Below are 26,026 nucleotides of genomic sequence, written 5' to 3' on the forward strand. Positions count from 1 at the left end.
ACCTGAAACTTTGCTCACCTTGTATCTGCACAGGCTTGAGACAAAATATCAGGCACGCCATTCAACCCAGGAGTATCAGATATGAACATTAAGTGACAGTTTAGCATTCTGAATTTTGAATCCTGAGACTTTTTTTCAACAAAGATGTGCCTTGTGTGGAGTTTTCTTGTTCAATATTCCTCACTCCTTGTAATATCCAACCACTTCAGTGTTGGTCCACCACACATGTTCCAATGTCACACAAGTCCCTTCTTCAGTGTTGGTCCACCACACATGTTCCAATGTCACACAAGTCCCTTCTTAATGGCCTGTTTTTGATGCCATGCATCACCACAAATACCAGATTTTCACTGAACACAAACAGGTCTGTCTGCTGCTCTTTCCGTTTATCTTTGTCATACCAATTGTTAAATTTCACACCCTTAAACAACCTTTACTTATTTTTTATAAATCATACAAGTACTGTCCATAAATATATAAAACTAGAAGTTCCATGAATCTGAGCGTAGAAACTTTTTTAATAAAAGAAAAGCTTACATAAGGAGGTAACATACCTGATGAGAACAGAGAGCTGGAATGGCCTCCCCTGTTGCCATGGTTTCAGCTCCACGACAATGTGAAGGGCGTGCTTCAAGTGGGTCAAGGTGACATTGAACTGGTGAACATTCATCTCCCATTTCTTCAAGGTCAAGTTGTGAAACTCTGGAACCTGAAATCCACAACACTATCAGGCTATGTTACTAAATTTATTTTATTTTCTCTCAATATTCCATGGCTATAAATAATATACAAAAAGAAGCATATAAAATATATTCTTGTTTTTTAATCAGTTATTATAATTACCAAATACAATATGTTATTGTAAGCAAACACTGAAAGGCTGAAAACAGCTTTTACTTAGTTTAAAACTGCACTTTCTAAATATGGCCTTTTTTACTGATGATGTGAACATTGTGAGTGTAACTCTGAAATATTACCATCACTCGGCCATAAAGCTGCATTTTCAACCTTTCTAATGGGATTCCCTCGAGCAGCATTAACAAGCTGGATTTGCACTCTTTTAGAAGCACCCATGATTTAGAAACTCCTATGAAATTGGAAATTACTTTTTAAATTGAAAAAAATCATTTTAATTGTGTCTATCTTTATAGTTATCTTAATATTAATCTTGTCAATATAAGGAAGTTAAAAATCAACTTCAAAGTTACATTTTAAATTGAATCAGGAAGTTATTTCAGACAAACTCAACTCTCCATGAAGTTTATCAACATCAGTAATGATTATTCAAATGAATATAGCTTTTGTTCATTTGTACAGATTAAGTGCTTTTTTCTCCTTTATCAAAATAATTCTTGGTTTTGCTTGCAAGGAAACCTGACAAATTAAGCCATGTTCTTAGGCAACACTTCTGGAGTCTCATTTATTTGGCCCAATGTCTTACATAATAGACAAATTCATTCAACAGCCTTCACCAACTTCCTTAAATAAGCACATGGAAGAACGAGAAAACATTTCTGCAGCAATTTGCAAATGTGTCGAAATGATTCATAGGCTGGCATTATTTGTGTGCCTACGTCTTGCTGTCGGGCTCCTGTCAACTCACAAATAAAGATTGATCACATCAATACATCCCTATTCAAGATGATTGTCCGGACATCGGTCTTCATAACTCCAGCTCTTTTCAAGAGGCTGAAATCCTGAAAGGCTGAAATTAAATGAGCTCTGGGCTATATGTTGTTGGATTGGAATCAATAGCTGCCACTTAATTACTGATCTATCCAGAGAGGAAGAGTCATAATGCAAAAATATGACAGATGCATAGTCACTCCAAGCAAGCCTGACAGAGGCATTCAATCCATGCCATCCTGACAGAGGCATAGACTCCATGCCAGCATGACAGAGGCATACAGTCCATGCCAGCCTGACAGAGGCATAGACTCCATGCCAGCCTGACAGAGGCATACACTTCATGCCAGCTTGACAGAGGCATACAATCCATGCCAGCCTGTCCAACAGAGGCATACACACCATGCCAGCCTGTCAGAGGCAAACAATCCATGCCAGCCTGACAGAGGCATACACTCCATACCAGGCTGACAGAGACATACACTTCATGCCAGCCTGTCAGAAGCATACACTTCATGCCAGCCTGACAGAGGCATACCCTTCATGCCAGCCTGACAGAGGCATACACTTCATGCCAGCCTGACAGAGGCATACACTTCATGCCAGCCTGACAGAGGCATACACTTCATGCCAGCCTGACAGAGGCATACACTTCATGCCAGCCTGACAGAGGCATACACACCATGCCAGCCTGACAAAAGCATACACTCAATGCCAGCCTGTCAGAGGCATACAATCCATGCCAGCCTGACAGTGGCATACAATCCATGCCAGCCTGACAGAGGCATACACTCCATGACAGCCTGACAGAGGCATACACTCCATGCCAGCCTGACAGAGGCAAACAATCCATACCAGCCTGACAGAGGCATACACTCCATACCAGCCTGACAGAGGCATACACTCCACCCCAGCCTGTCAGAGGCATACACTTCATGCCAGCCTGACAGAGGCATACACTGCATGCCAGCCTGACAGAGGCATACAGTCCATGCCAGCCTGACAGAGGCAAACAATCCATACCAGCCTGACAGAGGCATAAACTCCACGCCAGCCTGACAGAGGCATACACTCCAGGCCAGCCTGTCAGAGGCATACACTTCATGCCAGCCTGACAGAGGCATACACTTCATGCCAGCTTGACAGAGGCATACAATCTATGCCTGCCTGACAGAGGCATACACTCCACGCCAGCCTGACAGAGGCATACACTCAATGCCAGCCTGTCAGAGGCATACACTTCATGCCAGCCTGACAGAGGCATACAACCTATGCCAGCCTGACAGAGGCATACACTCCATGCCAGCCTGACGGAGGCATACACTCAATGCCATCCTGACAGGCACTTATCACTCCATGCCAGCCTGACAGAGCTGAAGTCACTCCATGCCAGCCTGACAGACATGTTATCACCCCATGCCAGCCTGACAGACCTGAAGTCACTCCATGCCAGCCTGACAGACATGTTGTCACTCCACGGCAGCCTGACATACATGTTGTCACTCCATGCCAGCCTGACAGACATGTTATCACTCCATGCCAGCCTGACAGACATGTTGTCACTCCATGCCATCCTGACAGACATGTTGTCACTCCACTGCAGCCTGACAGACATGTTGTCACTCCATGCCAGCCTGACAGACCTGAAGTCACTCCATGCCAGTCTAACAGACATGTTGTCACTCCATGCCAGCCTGACAGACCTGAAGTCACTCAATGCCAGCCTGACAGACATATATTCACCCAATGCCAGCCAATCCCACACATAGTCACTCCATGCCAGCCAGGCCAACACATAGACACTCCATGCCAGTCAGGCCAACCCATAGACACTCCATGCCAGCCAGGCCAACACATAGACACTCCATGCCAGCCAGGCCAACACATAGACACTCTATGCCAGCATGGCCAAAACAGACACTCCATGCCAGCCAGGGCACACATAGTCACTCCATGCCAGCCAAGCCACACATAGTCACTCCATACCAGCCAGGCCAACACAAACGCACTCAATGCCAGCCTGACAGACATGAATTTTGTTTGGTTTGGTCTTTTGTTTCATAAATCGTCATTAAAAGAACTGTTATGTTAATATCTCATTATTAATTTAAGATTGCTCATATTTTTGTCTTATTAAATGTTAAAAAAAGAGTCAAATTGGATGTCCAAATAAGATATCCACAATAGTTAAGCTCATGTTTGTCACACAAGAAGCATGACTTTATTATTTTTAAAAATTTATATCACTCATTTTTTAACATAAATGCATTATTTCCTTATGCACCACTTGTTTTTTCACATAGTATTAGATGCTCACAAATTTTCTAAACATGTCAAGTGACATTATATGAGTGTATATGCATTTCAGACATTTCATTTAACTTTTGGCCATCCACATATATTCCTTTACAGAAGAGGTGGAAGAAAACTGAACAGCATCAAATGGAATAAAGGTTTTTACAAAAATGAACAACTGTTTTTGACTTTGACTTATATCACTGACTGTTCTGTATAATCTCCACAGTGTTATAGCACAGATTGATGACTAATCAACCGACTGTGACCACCCCACCCCACCCCCACCCCACTGCCATCAAATATCAAATTGGCCATACAATTTTTTAAACACGCATGTACAAAATCAGTGCCACCAATTACCTCACATACAATTGCTCCAAATTAAGTCCCACTATAATGACTGTGTATATAATTGTTTTTACTACAGGATAAAAATCAAAATTTATGTCCTTCTCTAGAAAGACTTTTTATGTCTTTTTGAAGTTATGAAAGATGAGTTAGTTTAAAAGGTAATTTTATATTAATTTTTGTTCTGTAATTAGTAAATATCTGGTAAACAGCAGATTTTTCGACCAATTCTATACTTAATCTCCCCATTTCTCCTCACTAATGGAAAAGCATTGATATGTATTTACACCGTTCCTGCTTTTATATTGATCCAGGGTGTTCAATCAACCACAGTGGACCCAGATTGATTATGTCTGCAAACCCCACCATAAACTACAAGTTTATTACCCAAAAAGTAACCATAGCGCTTCATAAAACACTGTTCTCAACACCAAATCAGCCTACTAGACTCATAAACACCAGTTTTATTGTAATAATTGAACAATAACATAAGCTGTTCAATGCTTAATGCCTTTATTACTTTGAACAGTAGCCTGTGTTTTACCAAATCTTGTTGGACCTGCCAACTGGAAAGGCTCTTCCTAACAATATAAACAACATTTACATGAAAACCATGCAATTAATGCCATGTTTCGTTCCAAGAAATAATTTTCTTGAATGACCAGACCTCCATACAAGGGAAGCACAATAACTTTTAATAGCAAACAATGGTGTAGCCTTATAATAGGATGTGATACAAGCCTTGGAAACCTTCATTGTAGCAAGAGATGTAACATGATTATCACACATCGATGACACAGGATGAGAGAATCCCTAATCTCATCTGAGGAATCTTTAACAGGATACAACCATGTATGAACTGTCCTTACATGAAACAACCATACCTGAAACTGGTTTTCTTTTGGATAGTAACATTGAGGCCAAATTCTGGGATAGGGGTGTGTTTGTGAAGAACTTTGTGCTCCTTGAATATTTGACAACAATCATTACATAACATAAGCATTATTACTTTTCATTTCACCTCTTTCTCCCTTGATCGAGTATCAGTGTAACATACACTTCATTTGTAAGTATTTCTTGTTTCGTCTGCACAATGAGGCACATTTTTCAGACACTCCACTGGCATGCACTGTATTATTCATATCCCTTTATGGCTAACAGAGATGGGTTCAGTGTGTTTTTACAGCACATTACTGGGACTAGAACCTTAATTGGTATACAGTTTTTTTTTGTCTCTCCCCGCTGCTGGTTTATGACCGTTTTGTGGGATTACTTCCAATTCTGTCCAATAGAACTACCAAGCTTTAAAACAAACACTCCTGTGGAATATATCTACTTTTAAAGAAAACAAAGAACTTGTATTGTATATGTATCTGATATTACATTTCGAACATGATTTAAATTAAGATTTTAATTCAGATTTTAAATGAAGGTAGCAGCAAGACGAATTGGTTAGAGACATGATGCTGGCCTATCACTCCTATATAGAACATCTGGGGTATGATGACAGGTGTGATATGGGATTGTTAGAGACATGATGCTGGCCTATCACTCCTATATAGAACATCTGGGGTATGATGACAGGTGTTATATGGGATTGATAGAGACATGATGCTGGCCTATCACTCCTATATAGAACATCTGGGGTATGATGACAGGTGTGATATGGGATTGTTAGAGACATGATGCTGGCCTATCACTCCTATATAGAACATCTGGGGTATGATGACAGGTGTGATATGGGATTGTTAGAGACATCATGCTGGCCTATCACTCCTATATAGAACATCTGGGGTATGATGACAGGTTCTACCTGCTGTGGACGTATAGGCAGCTGGATGTGGATGGGACTCTCCGGGGGTAGATGGGACACGTTCACTGGCTTACCCTCACAATCATACAACTCCAGGCCAATCACCAATGTGCTGATCTGAAAATATAGAACATAATACATAAGTCATGTTCCATTTCTTTCACCAACTTGTAACTAATATTCAGTATTTCACATCCTCTAGGAGGAAGGATGCAAATAACTATAAATCATGCCACAATCAAGTTTGAATGGACTGGCAATGAGTGTGAACCCTTCTGACACCATCAATTCAAGACAATGTCTGAAAACCTTCATCATTTACAGTGCTGAAACAGTGTGCACTAACCTTAGCTGACACAACACTGTTAAAACTGTATGACATTAAACCTGGTCAAAACCTGCTCGCATTGCTGAATATGAATGTTGCCAAAACTTATAACAAACAATTCTTCTGCAATGTAACTCTGATTGGTGCCATAACTTAACTTCCTTCTTCAAAAATGAAACTTTGAACTGTGCCATTACTTAAGCCTTTCTTCTGCCATGAAACTTTAAGATGCACTCTTACTCCCAAAAGAGATTTATCACAATTACTACAATTGTTTTAAAAAAACAAAAAGGATACCAAGTTTAATTTAAAAGAAAGGTGCAGAAAACACAGTATTTCAACCTTATGAGACTACAGTAGATCACAGTACTTAAATCTTTTAGCACTCACCAATCATTTAATATGTTTGCGTTTCCAGCTATTCAATACCCGGTGAAAATCTTGTAATCAGTAATTAATAATTTCCATAAATGCATTAGATTAAGTAGTTAAAGGTTTATCACTCAAAACCTGAGTTTGTTAAACATGTGTATGTATTGATTTTGAATAAGAGTGTCACTTTTAAGCATTACAGATATGAATAGTTCCTTTACTAAGCACTCTTCTTCTGGCCATGAAACTTTAATGTCAAGACTGACAATCACTCATATTTGCATCAGTTACAAGAAAATATGACATTCAGAAATGTTGCTTCTGAAATAATCATTTTGGTGCTGCTTACATAAAATAAGCCCAAAAAATCAGATTTCCAAGTCAAATGTTCTTATTTTTTACATCCTGAGCCGCTACTGTTGTAAAACAGTGAAGTTAACAGATATCATGACTTGAATAATTCTCCAGCTCTACAACATTTGGAGAGATAAACTATTATACCAAACTTCTTCCCTATTTTTGACAAAACCGAAACGACTGAGATTTTGATATTCAAATGAGTATAAAAAAAGATGTCTCTTTGGGCAGAATAAATTCAATCACTACTGATGGCTTGCATAAATCAAGGCAAAGTAATTGATTCTGAATTTCCATAATGGTTTTTTTTAGCATTGCAACTAGAATGTTTGCATGTTTTCTCAGTGTGAGGGTAGATTCTGTTGCACTGTTGGAATGATTTATGCCTAACTTTGCACCATTTGGAATATCTAACATTAGCTTGAGACAATAATTTTCTTTGGGTTCTCTTGCAAAAATAAAAAATAAAAAAATTATTTTATGATAGACAAAAAAGCTCTGTATTTAAGACAGACATTCATTTAGCATTTATGGCAAATATTTTAAGTGCTTCATTACCTTTATTGCCCAAGAACAGGAAAAATGTATTTTTTCCACTGTAATCAATATATACAATATCCGATTTATTTTGAATGTCACCAGTAAATATAACTTTAAAATTACTCCAAGTCATAAATGATCCATAAAGTTTTTTTGATTCACCATAAATAGACTTGCAATTGCTGTTCTTACTTTTTTAATATTGAACTAAAAAGTATTTTATGGAAAGTTAATTGATACATATTGATTCAAATAATAAAACTGCTCATCACTTATTTGAGAAATCAATGCAGAAGTCTGTTGTTTCACATCAGTTTATGGGGGTTGCAGACAGGAGTGATGCAAAATGTCCACATTTCTCTGACATGTAAGCACAGAATGCCAATACCAGACAAACACTTCGTGGGAAGGCAACTGGACTCACACAACCGAAATGGGCAGAAATATCAGATTTTACTACAGTAAATGACCAAGTTCAGAGAGAAATTGAGTATCAGGATCATCTGACGAGGAGAGGTCTTGGGTTTAAAGCTCACCTGAGGGTCTCTCAAAAGAGACACCAGACCTGTCTTCTATGCTGGACACAGCCTGTCCACCTGACACAGCCTGTCCACCTGACACAGCCTGTCCACCTGACACAGCCTGTCCACCTGACACAGCCTGTCCACCTCTGACACAGCCTGTCCACCTGACACAGCCTGTCCACCTGACACAGCCTGTCCACCTGACACAGCCTGTCCACCTCTGACACAGCCTGTCCACCTGACACAGCCTGTCCACCTGACACAGCCTGTCCACCTCTGACACAGCCTGTCCACCTGACACAGCCTGTCCACCTGACAAGCATGACCAACACATTGGAAATGTACCACTAAATTAGTTTATTTTGAGTTTTGATACATACCTTTTAAAACAAAAATAGTATTTTATCAAAACCGCATCATTCTTTAATATACATGAATTCCTACTATGTACACACTACTTATATTTAAAAAGGAAGACAATAAAATGACAATTTAGATCATGGAATGCTAGCAGGCATTACATTATCCCCAATTCAATGCACAACAATTCAAACTCTAAATACAATGCAACTGTATTTGATTCTATTTTTTCGAATCACTAAAATAAACCTAATACAGAGAAGGTGCCTTCAATGCACTGAATGCCCATCTGGAAGGTGTGTATACAGTGAGTGTACACTGAATGCCCATCTGGCAGGTGTGTAAACAGTGAGTGTACACTGAATGCCCATCTGGCAGGTGTGTATACAGTGAGTGTACACTGAATGCCCATCTGGCAGGTGTGTATACAGTGAGTGTACACTGAATGCCCATCTGGCAGGTGTGTATACAGTGAGTGTACACTGAATGCCCATCTGGCAGGTGTGTATACAGTGAGTGTACACTGAATGCCCATCTGGCAGGTGTGTATACAGTGAGTGTACACTGAATGCCCATCTGGCAGGTGTGTATACAGTGATTGTATCGTGTCCATACTGCACTTATCCAAGAGTGTCATGATGGTATCTGTTCATGCCATCGTCCTTGTCACAATAAATACGAGGTGTGCAATATTTAATTAGCATAATAAATGGTGGCAACTCTTACTTGCTCTATATATGGCAGACATGTAGCTAATAAGTATGTACTCAAAACTCTCTAAACAAAATATGCAAGATGCAATAATATATATTTACCAACAGATTGAAAATTCTTCAGGTTACACAAATATTAATATCTGATAAATATTATATTCCAATCAAAACAGGTAATGTGACTAGTATAAACTAGATTTTCATCATCGCATGCCCCATCTTTTTTTCCGCGCCCCTTAAATCTATTGACTCATATATAAATGTTGAACTAGGGTCTGTATTTACAAACCGGTCCTGTACTGCCTGGGAACAGCATTTATTCATACCTTGGATGTCGATAAATAACTTTCACATGCATAAAAAGGAGAACTGTTACAATTGTGTTCATGGTTCGCCTAGAAACACGTGTATGTAATCCCATTTCAATAAAGACATGCATGAACACATATTCAACAGTCATCTAAGCAATAAAAAATAAACCCCCCCCCCCCCCACTCCATTGAAAATAAGAAATGGATGAATATCGAGCAATTAATTTATATTGGCCTAATCTGAACCTTTGCTGCAAAACTTTGGTAAATTTAAACTAAAATATCTTTTCACCAAAAATGATTCATCTAATTTTGGGCGAACCCAATGTTTCATGTTCGAGGGGGGCGTATATAGTGAAACTCAATATAATCCTACCCAGATATACATACAGTACACTCAACGCGGAACTACCACTTTCCTCGGTGACTCGGAGGCGTTTTTAATTTATCGCCGATTTCCGCGGAGTACGCAACCTTTTTCCTCGCTTAATTTCGCCGAGTTGCACCGAGTTCGTTTTCTATGGAGGGTTTTATTGCGTCGGTGATCGTATCGATTTATTGACCTAATCGCGGAACTCCGCTTTTTGTGCATAGCTACTACAGTACATTGCTTCTGTTAAAACAGTATTAAATAATTAGATTATTAATTTTTCGAAGTACAGTAAGTTTCTTTTTAAAAACAATTATTGTAAATTTTCATCAGCATCGTCAAACAACTGTTGTTTTTCACATTATGTAATTAAAAGATATACCATAGCGTGCATTTGTGTTTGTTATTGTCATCTTTCTCTTACTATATTAAGGTGTTGAGAACTTAATTAGATTGGAGTAATGAAGGTGTTGAGAACTTTGTTAAGTGTGAATATTTTTCAGTCATTATTTCTTAATTTGCATTTTACCACTTATTAACACTAATTAATTTATCCGTAGTTATCAATGGTTCTAAACTTATTTATTACGCATATAAGTGTAAATCCTTCATCAAGTTAATTAAAATCCCATTAAACACCATTTTATACATGCATTGAAATGAATAACACATTCTATCGGCTTCAGATCAAACAGTCACACTGTGTGACGTCACATAACTCACAGTTTTACCCAGTTTTTTTCACACTTCCTCTTTCTACATGCAATACATCGTTTAGGATGGGTATTTACTAATTAACTTGTCAACAGTGGTGTATACGGTTAGGTAGATAGATAGATAGATAATCTTCGTCTTTGAAACTTGGTAAGTGTGAAAGTTACGATTGATGTCCTTTGGATGTCCGAAAATTAGGTACGCAAAATAAATTATTTTTATAAATAATTACGGGTGTAGCAAAAAATATCAAATAAATTAAACAAAATTAGATACAGTGGGAGATTCTTATTGGTTTTCCTCCGAGTTTCGCGGTGTTTTTACCTCCGAGTAACGCGGCGATTGTAATTATAAGGTCCACTGATCGGCCTCGGTGGGTGAACGCCGAGGAAAGAGGATTATGATCAATTGGATGTCGTGTCCGCGATGACCAAAATCCACCGAGGAAAACGGAAAGTGGTAGTTCCGCGTGGAGTGTACTGTATAAACCAATGGGCTTAACTCAAATCAACATATATGAAAATAGGTTGTCCTTGATTTAAGTGTCATTTTTCTGTCATAACCTAAAGTAATTACACCATTTCATTTCCTGTATCTATAAATGTAGCAATTATGCGCTAAGTGGCTTTCATCAAAATGCACTTTTCTTTACTTAAGATCTTTGTTTTTTACCACACTCATGTTTACTGGCATGCAGAACAAATCAGTAACAGAAACATGCTTAGTCAACAAAACACTCTCATAGTAAATGGATGGGAGACAGTGGCTCAAGCTCTTTTTGGAGCTGTATATAAAAACAAAGAGCCAATGACACCTCTGAGCTAGAGCAAAAGAGCAGAGATCATTATAAAAAGTAAGTATGACTCATTAAGAGTTTTTAAGTGTTCTCCCATTTCTGAAATAAGCTCTCATAATCGTGGTAGTAGATAAAATAACGATTCATACCTACTGTTTTTATCAAGATGTCCGCTCTTTGTCTCTAGTTCCGAGATGTCATTGGTTCTTTTGTATATTCAGCTCCTAAAAGAGCTGGAGCCACTGTTTCCCATCCGTGTAGTATTGAAATTCAATTTTGATATGAGACTACCACTACATAACTGTATAATAGAACCAAACAATCCAGTGACACATGAACAGCCAAAACTGAAATACTTTGTATCTGTCACTACAGGAAAATGAAACCAGATAAAATTTCCCTTAATGGGCTAAATTGCTGTGACATTTGACTTAAGTGGGTTTTTTTCTGTCCTTCAAATGAGTGAGAGTCAGGCTTCAAGTCTCCTCTCTTAACAAGTATAAAGTTTGGTTATAAACATTAAATTTGGTGCAATTTCCTATCAATATGTAAAGAATAAGTTTCAAACATAAGCAGGCTATTTTGTTTATACAGGACACATATATTGTGAGATTTGAATGCATTATTTGTATCACTTGTTAAAGTGGGGCTTGAAATTGTACATAAATTGACTGTTTTATGCATTATTTATGAGCAATATGAAAAAGAAGTATACCGGAAAATCTCAAACAAAGTTCCATAAAATTGACTGCATCATAATCGTCTGTTGCAGTACAACATGTGCACAAACCCCCCACCAGTTTAACATTCATTCATATGTCACCCCTGGTATCATTTATACTCTCATTGAAATATAAATTTTGAGATCATTGAGAAGTAAAACAATTCATTGAAGTAGTTGCAATAGACTAACTTGTCAAGGCAAATATGCACACCAACTTTTTTACAATTATTTTTATTTTATAATCTTATATGCAATTGACAGATGGAAAAATAACTTGAAAAAATGGTACATAAAAAACATGATAATAAGTTAGTCATTTATTTAGTTACCTCTTATGATAATCATGACACTGCCATCTTGGTATCTATGCTCCATTATTTAGCATTTCATTTTCATGTTGAACATGAACATTTACCACAACCAACAATGACAAACACATCATGTTGTATTTTCATTAATTTCCTACTTGTGTTTTCAGTCACGTTATCTTTAATGTTCCTTGAGCACAAAAACCCAATGTACAAAACACGTCATGTCTCAATAACACAGCCGAGCCTCATTTCCTTAACTTCAAGAACAGACACTTGATTGGAGTTCTTAAGCAATGCCCAAGTTCTATAATTAAATAATGTTTGAATAATACATAAAACATTCGTAAAAAGAAAATATTTTTCAAAAATAAATCACCTTGCATCAACACTGCAAGTCCATAAGGAAAGTAATTTATTTCATGAACTTAGTTCTCTTCTGAAAGAATACACTGCTTAGCTGTAAATGCACAATATAGAAGTTAAGAACTCTGACAGTTATCTAATATACATTATATTCCAATGAACTATAGTACTTTTGATAATAATTTTGATTCATTATTTCAACTCCTTGAACACATCATGCACTTCCCCAGAAACATCAGGTAAGAATACTTTCATTTTTCCAGCTTATTTATATTTATCATTATTTAAAAGTCCAAATTGGGAAGGAAAATCTATACTTAAACAGACAAGCCTGTCAATCAAAGAAAAGTTACAAATTTAACAAACATAATCTTGTGTAAAATACCCCCAAATGACCTTTACATGTCAAAATTAATTACGTATGCATAATGTTCATTGTTTGGAGTCACTCAGGTGAGTGGTGCTCATTTTGGTGAACTGCTCATAACATAAAGGTACCAGGAGAGCTAATGATTGAGAGATAAATTAGAACCATAATTAGTCAGGTCAGAGATTTAAACTCATTTAGTTTATTAATCAATGCGTAAATCATTTTCTGTTTGAAGAAAATTTATTGCCTCAATTAGGACTGGCGCTACTCCACACTGATAGCAAGAAAACACTTATTGACTATCTCCAAGGAATAAAGTAAACACTTACTTTTGTTCAAACAGAAATTGTAATTAATCTTAGTTGATTTTACATAAATCAAGAAATAATCTTATTAAGACTGCATAATATGCATGAGCACAAAATAATAAAATACTAAATTCTAATCTATGAGTACAACATCAAGTAATAATGAAGAACATAATCAATAGCATCCTAATGGGGTCCATAAATTTAAATAGGAATGATACTCTAAAACTCATGAATACCTGTGTATTATCCTCGCTTATGTATGGGTTACTCTGAAGAGCAGTCATGTGGCTCTGGAAACATCTGTGATTGTTAGGCCCTTTGGCTGGTGTCTTCATACCCCTCCAGTGCTCCATGGGGAGACTACTTTCAATGACAGTGCTAAGGTCTGCAGGTAGCTCAAAGGATGCCTGAGCGAGGGAAAGGTGTATCTTGGAAGTGTTCCAGGACGAGTGACGGGTTGCCATTATAGAGTAATGGTCTGACGTGGAAACGAGGGGAGTCTCCGACACAGCTTGGTAACGCATTTCCGTCTGAAAAAATAACATACATTTATTTAGGTTTTTCTCAGTATTATTGATAATAATAACAATAACAATTTCATAGTACTTAAATTAAATATAAAATGATATTCTTCTTTTTTTTACAAGAATGTAATACTATACTATTTTGTATTGTCTGTAAGCTTTAAACCGGTATCTTCTCAGTTTTAACACACAGAAGAACTTGTCTCGGAAAAAACTTAGAGAATATAGTAATTAAAAATCTAAACAAGAGGGCCATGATGGCCCTAAAAATCTCACCTAAGCAAACGGCAACAACTCTGTGATAAAGCATTAATAAAAATGTTGCAATTTGAACATATCTTAACTGATGACGATGCCTTGTTTTATATTTGTAAAGAATCATGCAATGAAGCTATGTGGTAAGTTTCATTGAAATTGGCCTGGTAGTTTCAGAAATATTTTTTTAAAGCAAAACAATAAGTCGGCCATTTTGTTGTTGTTGTTGTTGATCAATCTCAATGCCTTGTTTTATATTTGTAAAGGGTCATGCAATGAAGCTATGTGGTAAGTTTCATTGAATTTGGCCTTGTAGTTTCAGAAATATTTTTTTAAAGCAAAACAGTAAGTAGGCCATTTTGTTGTTGTGGTTGATCAATCTCAATGCCTTGTTGTATTTTTGTAGAGTGTCATGCAATGAAGCTTCCTGTAAAGTTTCATTGTATTTGGACCAGCAGTTTCAGAGGAGATGTTTTTTTAAAGCAAAATAGGAAGTTGGCCAGATTGTTGTTGTTGTTGATCAATCGCGACCCCTTGTTGTATTTTTGTAGAAGGACACCCAAGGAAGCTTCCAGTAAAGTTTCATTGAATTTGGAAGTTTCTGAGATGTTTATTAAGCAATATTTTACCTACAGGCAGAAGGACGCACGATGGACAAAGACTGATCACAAAAGCTCACCTTGAGCACTTCGTGCTCTGGTGAGCTAAAAAGATTACTTCACATTTAAAAAAGAATAAGACAAGAAAGGGTTTTTTCTCTTACCCTTAAAACAAGTTTATGGTACATATTAATGTCTTATTGCTGTAGAAAGTTTCAGTCAGAAATATTAGATGTACAAAATACTGTATAAAGTCATACGCACCTGGTTACATCTCAGAGTATATACACTCTGCCATCATCCTGCCATCAACTAGCTACATTGCTATTCTACTATCAACTAACTAAATTGCTTTTCTACACTGCACCAGAATCAGGCTTTCTGCCATCATTCTGCTATCAACAAGCTACATTGCTATTCTACACTGCACCAGAATCAGACATTCTGCCATCATTCTGCTATCAACTAGCTATATTGCTATTCTACACTGCACCAGAATCAGACATTCTGCCATCATTCTGCTATCAACTAGCTATATTGCTATTCTACACTGCACCAGAATCAGACTTTCTGCCATCATTCTGCTATCAACTAACTACATTGCTATTCTACACTGCACCAGAATCAGACTTTCTGCCATCATCCTACTATCAACTTACTACATTGCTATTCTACACTGCACCACAATCAGACATTCTGCCATCATCCTACTATCAACTTACTATATTGCTATTCTACACTGCACCAGAATCAGACTTTCTGCCATCATCCTACTATCAACTTACTATATTGCTATTCTACACTGCACCACAATCAGACATTCTGCCATCATTCTGCTATCAACTAGCTATATTGCTATTCTACACTGCACCAGAATCAGACTTTCTGCCATCATCCTGCTATCAACTAACTACATTGCTATTTTATACTTTCATTCCCACCTTCCCAAATAATATCCTGCACCAGAATCATATATTCTGCAACCAATTGGCTCTATGGCTCTTCAATCAGAGTCCATCATACTGGCTTACATGAAGATCTGATGTTCTTTTTTTGAGATGTATGTTCTAAGTGATCTCATTTTCCTACTTTTACAGGACTTTTGAACTACATAGTCAGCATCCAACAAATGTTTTGACAACAGACAATTACAAAGGTATAATTGACTTTCATGATTTTGTTGGGGGATTTTTTAATCAGAAATAGTGCCTGCAGTGAGACTTTGATTTGTAGTCAAGAGCTTAACTGTCTGAGCTATTCCGGTTTACACATATCAGTGTAGGAAAGTTTGCTTAAACTTTTAAAATCATGTATCTGAAACGGTTTTGGAATCCTGGCTAAATATTAAATAGAATTAAACTCCTTATCAACTAAGTGTAAGTGGGTTTCTGATTGGCTGACGGAACGGTTGCCAGAAAATGACCTCATCTTTGTGAACCTCAGATCCTAATACAAAGTGTATATTTAGGATTTGATATTAATCAGATTGCATGGTTACTGTATCATCTAATATCCTGCACCAGAATCTCCCATTTACATGCTACATGGCTTCTCAAACCTAGGACAATATCCTGCACCATTTACAGAATATTAGCCATCACTCTGCCATCAACTGGCTATATGACTACTCTATCCTCTCATTCTCACCTATTCGAGCCATCAACTGGCTATATGACTACTCTATCCTCTCACTCTCACCTATTTGAGCGGTATCGTGTACCAGGTACAGAAAATCTGCCATCATCATACCATCAACTGGCTATATGGCTGTTCTTTAGTCTAATTCTTACCCAAACAATATCCTGTCCCAGGTACAGAAAATCTGCCACCATCCTGCTGTATACACGATCAAGTCTCTCATCCCCAGAATCCTGCCTCATGTTGGCTACCAAGACAACATTAGCCACACAGCCAGAGATATGTGATAGGAGGTCGCCAGTGGGCACAAGGTCATGACTGTACACATTGCGAGCCCCATCAGTTACCAGGCGTAACACAAACAGACATTTGTCCAATGCTGACAAGGTCAACTGAAAGCACACAAGGGTTTCAATGATTCAGATGTTCAATGTTGCAATTTGTTACAATAACATTGATTTTACATTAAACACACTCTTGCAAAAAAAGGTTTTGTATCCTAGTAATGTATAAAAAAACTATCACAGCTAAAATTGAAAATTGTTAAATTCCTGCTGATAAATTTCTTTCTACCTTAAACTGAAGCACTTCAAAATATCTGACAACTCTTTGAAATATCATGTTATAACTTATGGTAAACAATAGATTGAAAAACCACAATAATTTCCATGAAACCAAGTTTATCTTGCTTCTGATGCAAAGGGAAACAAATATTCCGATAATGTAATTTATAATACTAAATGATTCCATGCCAATGTGCAACTAAAACATGTTTTCTATTTAAGAAAAAACACACACAACATTCAGCTGTTAAAGTGGATTTGAACACTTATATAGCCCTGGCTATCAGTAATAATGTCCACTTTCTTTAACCTTTTATCTATCAGTTAAAATGTCCACTTTCCATAACCTTTTCTATCAGTAACAATGTCCACTCTCCATAGCCCTGGCCCTCAGTAATTATGTCCACTTTCTTTAACCTTTTTTCCGTCAGTAACAATGTCCACTTTCCATAACATTTTCTATAAGTAACAACGTCCACTTTTCATAGCCCTGGCTATCAGTAATAATGTCCACTTTCTTTAACCTTTTCTATAAGTAACAATGTCCACTTTCTGTAACCTTTTCTATCAGCAACAATGTCCACTTTTCGTAACCTTTTCTATCAGTAACAATGTCCACTTTCCACAACCTTTTCTATCAGTAACAATGTCCACTTTCCACAACCTTTTCTATCAGTAACAACGTCCAATTTCCTTAACCTTTTTTCTATCAGTATCAACGTCCACTTTCCATAACATTTTCTATCAGTAACAACGTCCACTTTCCATAACCTTTTCTATCAGTAACAATGTATAATTTCCACTTTCTTTAACCTTTTTTCCATCAGTAATAATGTCAACTTTTCATAACATTTTCCATCAGTAAAAACTTCCACTTTCCATAACCTTTTCTATCAGTAAAAACATCCACTTTCCATAACCTTTTCTATATGTAATAATGTCAACTTTATTTAACCTTTTTTCCATCAGTAACAATGTCCACTTTCCATAACATTTTCCATCAGTAAAAACATCCACTTTCCATAACCTTTTCTATAAGTAACAATGTCCACTTTCTGTAACCTTTTCTATCAGTAACAATGTCCACTTTCCATATCCTGTTCTATAAGTAATAATGTCCACTTTCTTTAACCTTTTTTATCACTAACAACGTCCACTTTCTACAATGCTTGCCCAGTCTGAATCCTTAGTGTATGCACATAAACCATTTTAGTCTCTGTATTTGTGTAACTGTCCATGGAGACTAGAGAGGACCAGTGACTAATGAATCAATGTGCCTCTCCTTCTGTGAGTCTCTGGGACAACGAAGCTAAGAGGTCCAGTGTCTCAGTCTCGCTACTGCCGAGATTTCCCGATTGATTTCCAATTTCTTCAGACATGAATATCCCCCATTCTCCAGGAGAGGGCCAGGCACTGCTTGCTATGTTCCTACACTAGCTGAGGCGCGATTTCACATGTAATCATCTACAACGGACAGTTGCCACATTTTTGTTTCCATGAACTCGTATTGACCAGAAATATTCCTAGTTAAGCATCAAAATTTGATGTCAATACTCAAGTCAATGAATTGAGACATAACGATTGATTTACTGGTTTGCATAATTCATGGAATCATTTAAAGATGGCAAATAGAATTTGCTTCAAAGCAAATAAATATTTGAACATATGGAATATCGTCCACTTTTTAAGATTGTTCTTTTCCCCCTAGTATATATCAAATGCATGTTATGACACATGCATGCCCTATGAAAGTGCAAAACTCATTCGAATTCACTGGAAAGAAATATGCTTCAATTTGTTTTGATTCATTTGATTAATTCATTTCAAAGAACTTCAAAAGACAGTAAGGAACACTAGCAATCTTACTTGTAATCAAACTCAGTCTAAATATTATGCAAATAAGGATCCCTGCCAGGTTTTGTAAAGATAGGAGAATAAAGGTCAAGGTAAGAGAGCAGATATAAAAGTGTGACGCCACGGATGCTGAATACAACAATACTGGACAACATGAACCATTTGTGTCTGCTACGCTACTCAGGAGACACAGCTAAGTAGGTATAAAGGTAAAGTTGAAAACTATTAAAAATGCATCTCAGGAAATTTAATAAGGTTAACTATCATTGCACATTTGTAGAATCAAGGCATGGAGTGAAAAAACAATGTTTGTATTATGCATCTGGAGCAGATCAATATCTGAAAAAAACAAACAATGACAAATGCTGCCAAAAATGGTTTTATGTCTCCGAATGAATGGTGTTTATGAAGCTTTCCTAATGGAGTTTGACAAGTCTCCAATGACTTCAGGACACACATTTCAGCTTTTCAAATTCCTCTCTCCAACATGGTAAAAGCCATACAGCAATAAAATGCAGGCTATCCAACAAAATATATGGCTGCCTTTATTGCATATTATATTGCTTTTTCTTGGAATCTCTACATAGTTATATGAGAAATTGGATAATAATCTCTTTGGATTGTCCTCCATATTTCAGAGGGCAATGATTCAGTGGTGGTTTTATGGTATAAATTGCATTGCTTACATAGGATTTCTGAGGAAAACCATAAAAATGCCAGAATGAACACTACACCCGGTACATCAAACAATGCTGGAATGAACAACTAGGTCCATGAAGCAATGCCAAAATGAGCCCTAAACCAGGTCCTTTAAATGATGGCAATGAGCCCTAAACCAGGTCCTTCAAATGATGGCAATGATTTCTAAACCAGGTCTTTCAAATGATGGCAATGATCACTAAACCAGGTCCTTCAAATGATGGCAATGATCACTAAACCAGGTCCTTCAAATGACAGCAATGATCACTAAACCAGGTCCTTCAAATGATGGCAATGATCACTAAACCAGGTCCTTCAAATGATGGCAATGATCACTAAACCAGGTCCTTCAAATGACGGCAATGATCACTAAACCAGGTCCTTCAAATGCTGGCAATGATCACTAAACCAGGTCCTTCAAATGACGGCAATGATCACTAAACCAGGTCCTTCAAATGACGGCAATGATCACTAAACCAGGTCCTTCCAGCAATGATCACTAAACCAGGTTCTTCAAATAATGGCGATGATCACTAAACCAGGTCCTTCAAATGACGGCAATGATCACTAAACCAGGTCCTTCCAGCAATGATCACTAAACCAGGTTCTTCAGATGATGGCGATGATCACTAAACCAGGTCCATCACACCGATGCTCGAATGAACGATTAACCAGGTCCATCAAACAATACAAAAACACAGACAGAGATTTCAAAATCAATTTCTCAGTGTGTGTATACCACGTGATAAATTACGTCATAAATGCTGTGTCAGAAGGCAACATTTTTCTTAAAATAAAGACTTAAATCAAAGATAACTTTTCTTTTACTACACCATTTTAATTAAATTATACAAAGGGCAGTCAATATGCTGCTGAAAGAGCCCCGCCTTCTTGTTATAACAGAAGTTTAATAATGTGATTAGTTTCATCAAACACTTTGACAAACCTGTTCTCAAATAATGTTTTGACAGTGCACAATCAGACGGCCGTATTGTGAAAAGGTTTATCAAACTCCTTTAAGAAACTTAACGCTCAATCAAACTCTGGTAAAAGACCAAAGATTGGGGCTCTGTAAGCGGCGTAGACTGCGCTACATTTCATTTAAAATGGTGAAGAAAGAGTAAAGTTATCTTTGTTTAAAGTTTTCATTTGATGCAAAATATTGCCTTCCGACGTAGCATTTATGACACAATTTATCACGTGGTATCCACACACTGTTTCTTAAATACCAACTTTAACAACCAGAGACAAGTAGTTTTACGGTACATCTAGATAAATACAACAGTTTTGACACTATACTACAGCTAAAATGCAATGGTTTCAATATGGTACATCCAGATAAATGCAATAGTTTTGACACTATACTACAGCTAAAATGTAATGGTTTCAATATGGTACATCCAGATAAATGCAATAGTTTTGACACTATACTACAGCTAAAATGTAATGGTTTCAATATGGTACATCCAGATAAATGCAATAGTTTTGATACTATACTACAGCTAAAATGTAATGGTTTCAATATGGTACATCCAGATAAATGCAAAAGTTTTGATACTATACTACAGCTAAAATGCAATGGTTTCAATATGGTACATCCAGATAAATGCAACAGTTTTGACACTATACTACAGCTAAAATGTAATGGTTTCAATATGGTACATCCAGATAAATGCAATAGTTTTGATACGATACTACAGCTAAAATGTAATGGTTTCAATATGGTACATCCAGATAAATGCAATAGTTTTGATACTATACTACAGCTAAAATGTAATGGTTTCAATATGGTACATCCAGATAAATGCAACAGTTTTGACACTATACTACAGCCAAAATGTAATGGTTTCAATATGATACATCCAGATAAATGCAACAGTTTTGATACGATACTACAGCTAAAATGTAATGGTTTCAATAATGGTAAATCCAGATAAATGCAATAGTTTTGATACGATACTACAGCTAAAATGTAATGGTTTCAATATGGTACATCCAGATAAATGCAATAGTTTTGACACTATACTACAGCTAAAATGTAATGGTTTCAATATGGTACATCCAGATAAATGCAATAGTTTTGATACTATACTACAGCTAAAATGTAATGGTTTCAATATGGTACATCCAGATAAATGCAATAGTTATGATACGATACTACAGCTAAAATGTAATGGTTTCAATATGGTACATCCAGATAAATGCAATAGTTTTGACACTATACTACAGCTAAAATGTAATGGTTTCAATATGGTACATCCAGATAAATGCAATAGTTTTGATACTATACTACAGCTAAAATGTAATGGTTTCAATATGGTACATCCAGATAAATGCAATAGTTTTGATACGATACTACAGCTAAAATGTAATGGTTTCAATATGGTACATCCAGATAAATGCAATAGTTTTGACACTATACTACAGCTAAAATGTAATGGTTTCAATATGGTACATCCAGATAAATGCAATAGTTTTGATACTATACTACAGCTAAAATGTAATGGTTTCAATATGGTACATCCAGATAAATGCAATAGTTTTGATACTATACTACAGCTTAAATGCAATGATTTCAATAATGGTACATCCAGATAAATGCAAAAGTTTTGATCCAGTACTACAGCTAAAATGCAATGATTTCAATAATGGTACATCCAGATAAATGCACCAGATAAATGCAATAGTTTTGATACTATACTACAGCTAAAATGCAATGGTTTCAATATGGTACATCCAGATAAATGCAATAGTTTTGATACGATACTACAGCTAAAATGTAATGGTTTCAATATGGTACATCCAGATAAATGCAATAGTTTTGATACTATACTACAGCTAAAATGCAATGATTTCAATAATGGTACATCCAGATAAATGCAAAAGTTTTGATCCAGTACTACAGCTAAAATGCAATGATTTCAATAATGGTACATCCAGATAAATGCACCAGATAAATGCAATAGTTTTGATACGATACTACAGCTAAAATGCAATGGTTTCAATATGGTACATCCAGAAAAATGCAATAGTTTCGATCCAGTACTACAGCTAAAATGCAATGATTTCAATAATGGTACATCCAGATAAATGCAATAGTTTTGATACTATACTACAGCTAAAATGCAATGGTTTCAATATGGTACATCCAGATAAATGCAATAGTTTCGATCCAGTACTACAGCTAAAATGCAATGATTTCAATAATGGTACATCCAGATAAATGCAATAGTTTCGATCCAGTACTACAGCTAAAATGCAATGATTTCAATAATGGTACATCCAGATAAATGCAATAGTTTTGATACGATACTACAGCTAAAATGCAATGGTTTCAATATGGTACATCCAGATAAATGCAATAGTTTCGATCCAGTACTACAGCTAAAATGCAATGATTTCAATAATGGTACATCCAGATAAATGCAATAGTTTTGATACGATACTACAGCTAAAATGTAATGGTTTCAATAATGGTACATCCAGATAAATGCAATAGTTTTGATACGATACTACAGCTAAAATGCAATGGTTTCAATATGGTACATCCAGATAAATACAACAGTTTTGATACTATACTACAGCTAAAATGCAATGGTTTCAATATGGTAAATCCAGATAAATGCAATAGTTTTGATCCAGTACTACAGCTAAAATGCAATGATTTCAATAATGGTACATCCAGATAAATGCAATAGTTTCGATCCAGTACTACAGCTAAAATGCAATGATTTCAATAATGGTACATCCAGATAAATGCACCAGATAAATGCAATAGTTTTGATATGATACTACAGCTAAAATGTAATAGTTTCAATAATGGTACATCCAGATGAATGCAATAGTTTTGATACTATACTACAGCTAAAATGCAATGGTTTCAATATGGTACATCCAGATAAATGCAAAAGTTTTGATCCAGTACTACAGCTAAAATGCAATGATTTCAATAATGGTACATCCAGATAAATGCAATAGTTTTGATACGATACTACAGCTAAAATGCAATGGCTTCAATAATGGTACATCCAGATAAATGCAATAGTTTTGATACGATACTACAGCTAAAATGTACTGGTTTCAATATGGTACATCCAGATAAATACAACAGTTTTGATACTATACTACAGCTAAAATGTAATGGTTTCAATATGGTAAATCCAGATAAATGCAATAGTTTTGATCCAGTACTACAGCTAAAATGCAATGATTTCAATAATGGTACATCCAGATAAATGCAATAGTTTTGATACGATACTACAGCTAAAATGCAATGGCTTCAATAATGGTACATCCAGATAAATGCAATAGTTTTGATACGATACTACAGCTAAAATGTAATGGTTTCAATATGGTACATCCAGATAAATACAACAGTTTTGATACTATACTACAGCTAAAATGTAATGGTTTCAATATGGTACATCCAGATAAATACAACAGTTTTGATACTATACTACAGCTAAAATGTAATGGTTTCAATATGGTACATCCAGATAAATACAACAGTTTTGATACTATACTACAGCTAAAATGCAATGGTTTCAATATGGTACATCCAGATAAATGCAATAGTTTTGATACGATACTACAGCTAAAATGTAATGGTTTCAATATGGTACATCCAGATAAATGCAATAGTTTTGATACGATACTACAGCTAAAATGTAATGGCTTCAATAATGGTACATCCAGATAAATGCAATAGTTTTGATATGATACTACAGCTAAAATGTAATGGTTTCAATATGGTACATCCAGATAAATGCAATAGTTTTGATACGATACTACAGCTAAAATGTAATGGTTTCAATATGGTACATCCAGATAAATAATACAGTTTTGATACTATACTACAGCTAAAATGCAATGGTTTCAATATGGTACATCCAGATAAATGCAACAGTTTTGATACGATACTACAGCTAAAATGTAATGGTTTCAATATGGTACATCCAGATAAATGCAATAGTTTTGATACGATACTACAGCTAAAATGTAATGGTTTCAATAATTGTACATCCAGATAAATGCAATAGTTTTGATACTATACTACAGCTAAAATGTAATGGTTTCAATATGGTACATCCAGATAAATACAACAGTTTTGACACTATACTACAGCTAAAATGCAATGGTTTCAATATGGTACATCCAGATAAATGCAATAGTTTTGATACGATACTACAGCTAAAATGTAATGGTTTCAATATGGTACATCCAGATAAATGCAATAGTTTTGACACTATACTACAGCTAAAATGCAATGGTTTCAATAATTGTACATCCAGATAAATGCAATAGTTTTGATACGATACTACAGCTAAAATGCAATGGTTTCAATAATTGTACATCCAGATAAATGCAATAGTTTTGATACGATACTACAGCTAAAATGTAATGGCTTCAATAATGGTACATCCAGATAAATGCAATACTTTTGATACTATATATCCAGAGAAAATTCAATAACTTTGATACTGTAGAATAGACAAACACACATTTCTTTTTATTTATTTCAACTAAACAATACTATCAAGTTTCTGTTCAAACAATTCACGTAATTATTACGAATGAAATAATCATAAATAAAAATTTCCAAAAGAGTTTCTTTTTAAACTTTGCTCTTTCAATGGATTATCATAGGCATCAGATTTTGATGATTTATGACAATCTTTTAACTCATGCTTCCAACCTTTTTACCTGACCTATTTTGACTGTATTATTGTCTGGTTCAATTAAAAAATTGGCCTGATTGATAAAAGGCATGTACAGAAATGAATCATAAAATGTATGTTATGCAATATTAGGCCCAAAAATACCTGTGTTTCCGGCATACATGCCATATTTTTTGGAGACCATTCAGGGGGATTTGTTCAAATGGCTGAAAATTCAGGGGGATTTTGGTTGTATTCAGGTTTTTTTTTTAGCAGGTCTAAGTTGGCAGTATTTAAAGTATTTTTAGACGCAAGTATGAAAAAATGTATTCAAATATAGTTTGCTTTGAAAACCTCTTAACTTTTTCATTATACAGAATTATTTTATGTCATGATTTATCATATTTTTATGATAAACTGTCATGTCATACTGTAATGCACTTGCAAAACAAAATATGTCATTGGAAAAATATGTTTTCGAGACAATTAAATTAAATTTACCTTCCTCCAAAGTCTTTTAAAAAATTGTGCTTAATTCTATCAGCTTTGATGACTTTCAGACAATAAGAGAATAGAATAAATATTATTAATTTCTTCCTTCCAAAAGAGTAATATTTCTTTGCCTTTGATAATTACTACAAATTAATTGATCACTTGTTATAAAAGTTTACTTTTGGAGAGTTTCACT

The 26,026-nt window shown here is 35.8% G+C and overlaps 1 protein-coding gene across 4 annotated transcripts in view; it reads right to left on the reverse strand.

Moving 5' to 3' along the window:
- The window catches only part of LOC128232845 (uncharacterized), a 383,378-nt gene that overhangs the window by 95,597 nt on the left and 261,755 nt on the right, over positions 1-26,026 (reverse strand). For all 4 annotated transcript variants that reach the window (XM_052946615.1, XM_052946639.1, XM_052946631.1 and 1 more), the window contains 4 exons: positions 16,718-16,957; positions 13,786-14,079; positions 6,086-6,202; positions 555-709 (listed from right to left, as the gene is read on the reverse strand). In XM_052946615.1, coding sequence (XP_052802575.1) covers positions 555-709; positions 6,086-6,202; positions 13,786-14,079; positions 16,718-16,957 — 806 coding nt within the window. The remainder of the gene's footprint in view (positions 1-554; positions 710-6,085; positions 6,203-13,785; positions 14,080-16,717; positions 16,958-26,026) is intronic.

This window comes from Mya arenaria, chromosome 1, assembly GCF_026914265.1.
Source record: "Mya arenaria isolate MELC-2E11 chromosome 1, ASM2691426v1".
In the NCBI taxonomy this organism is placed as follows: Eukaryota; Metazoa; Mollusca; class Bivalvia; order Myida; family Myidae; genus Mya; species Mya arenaria.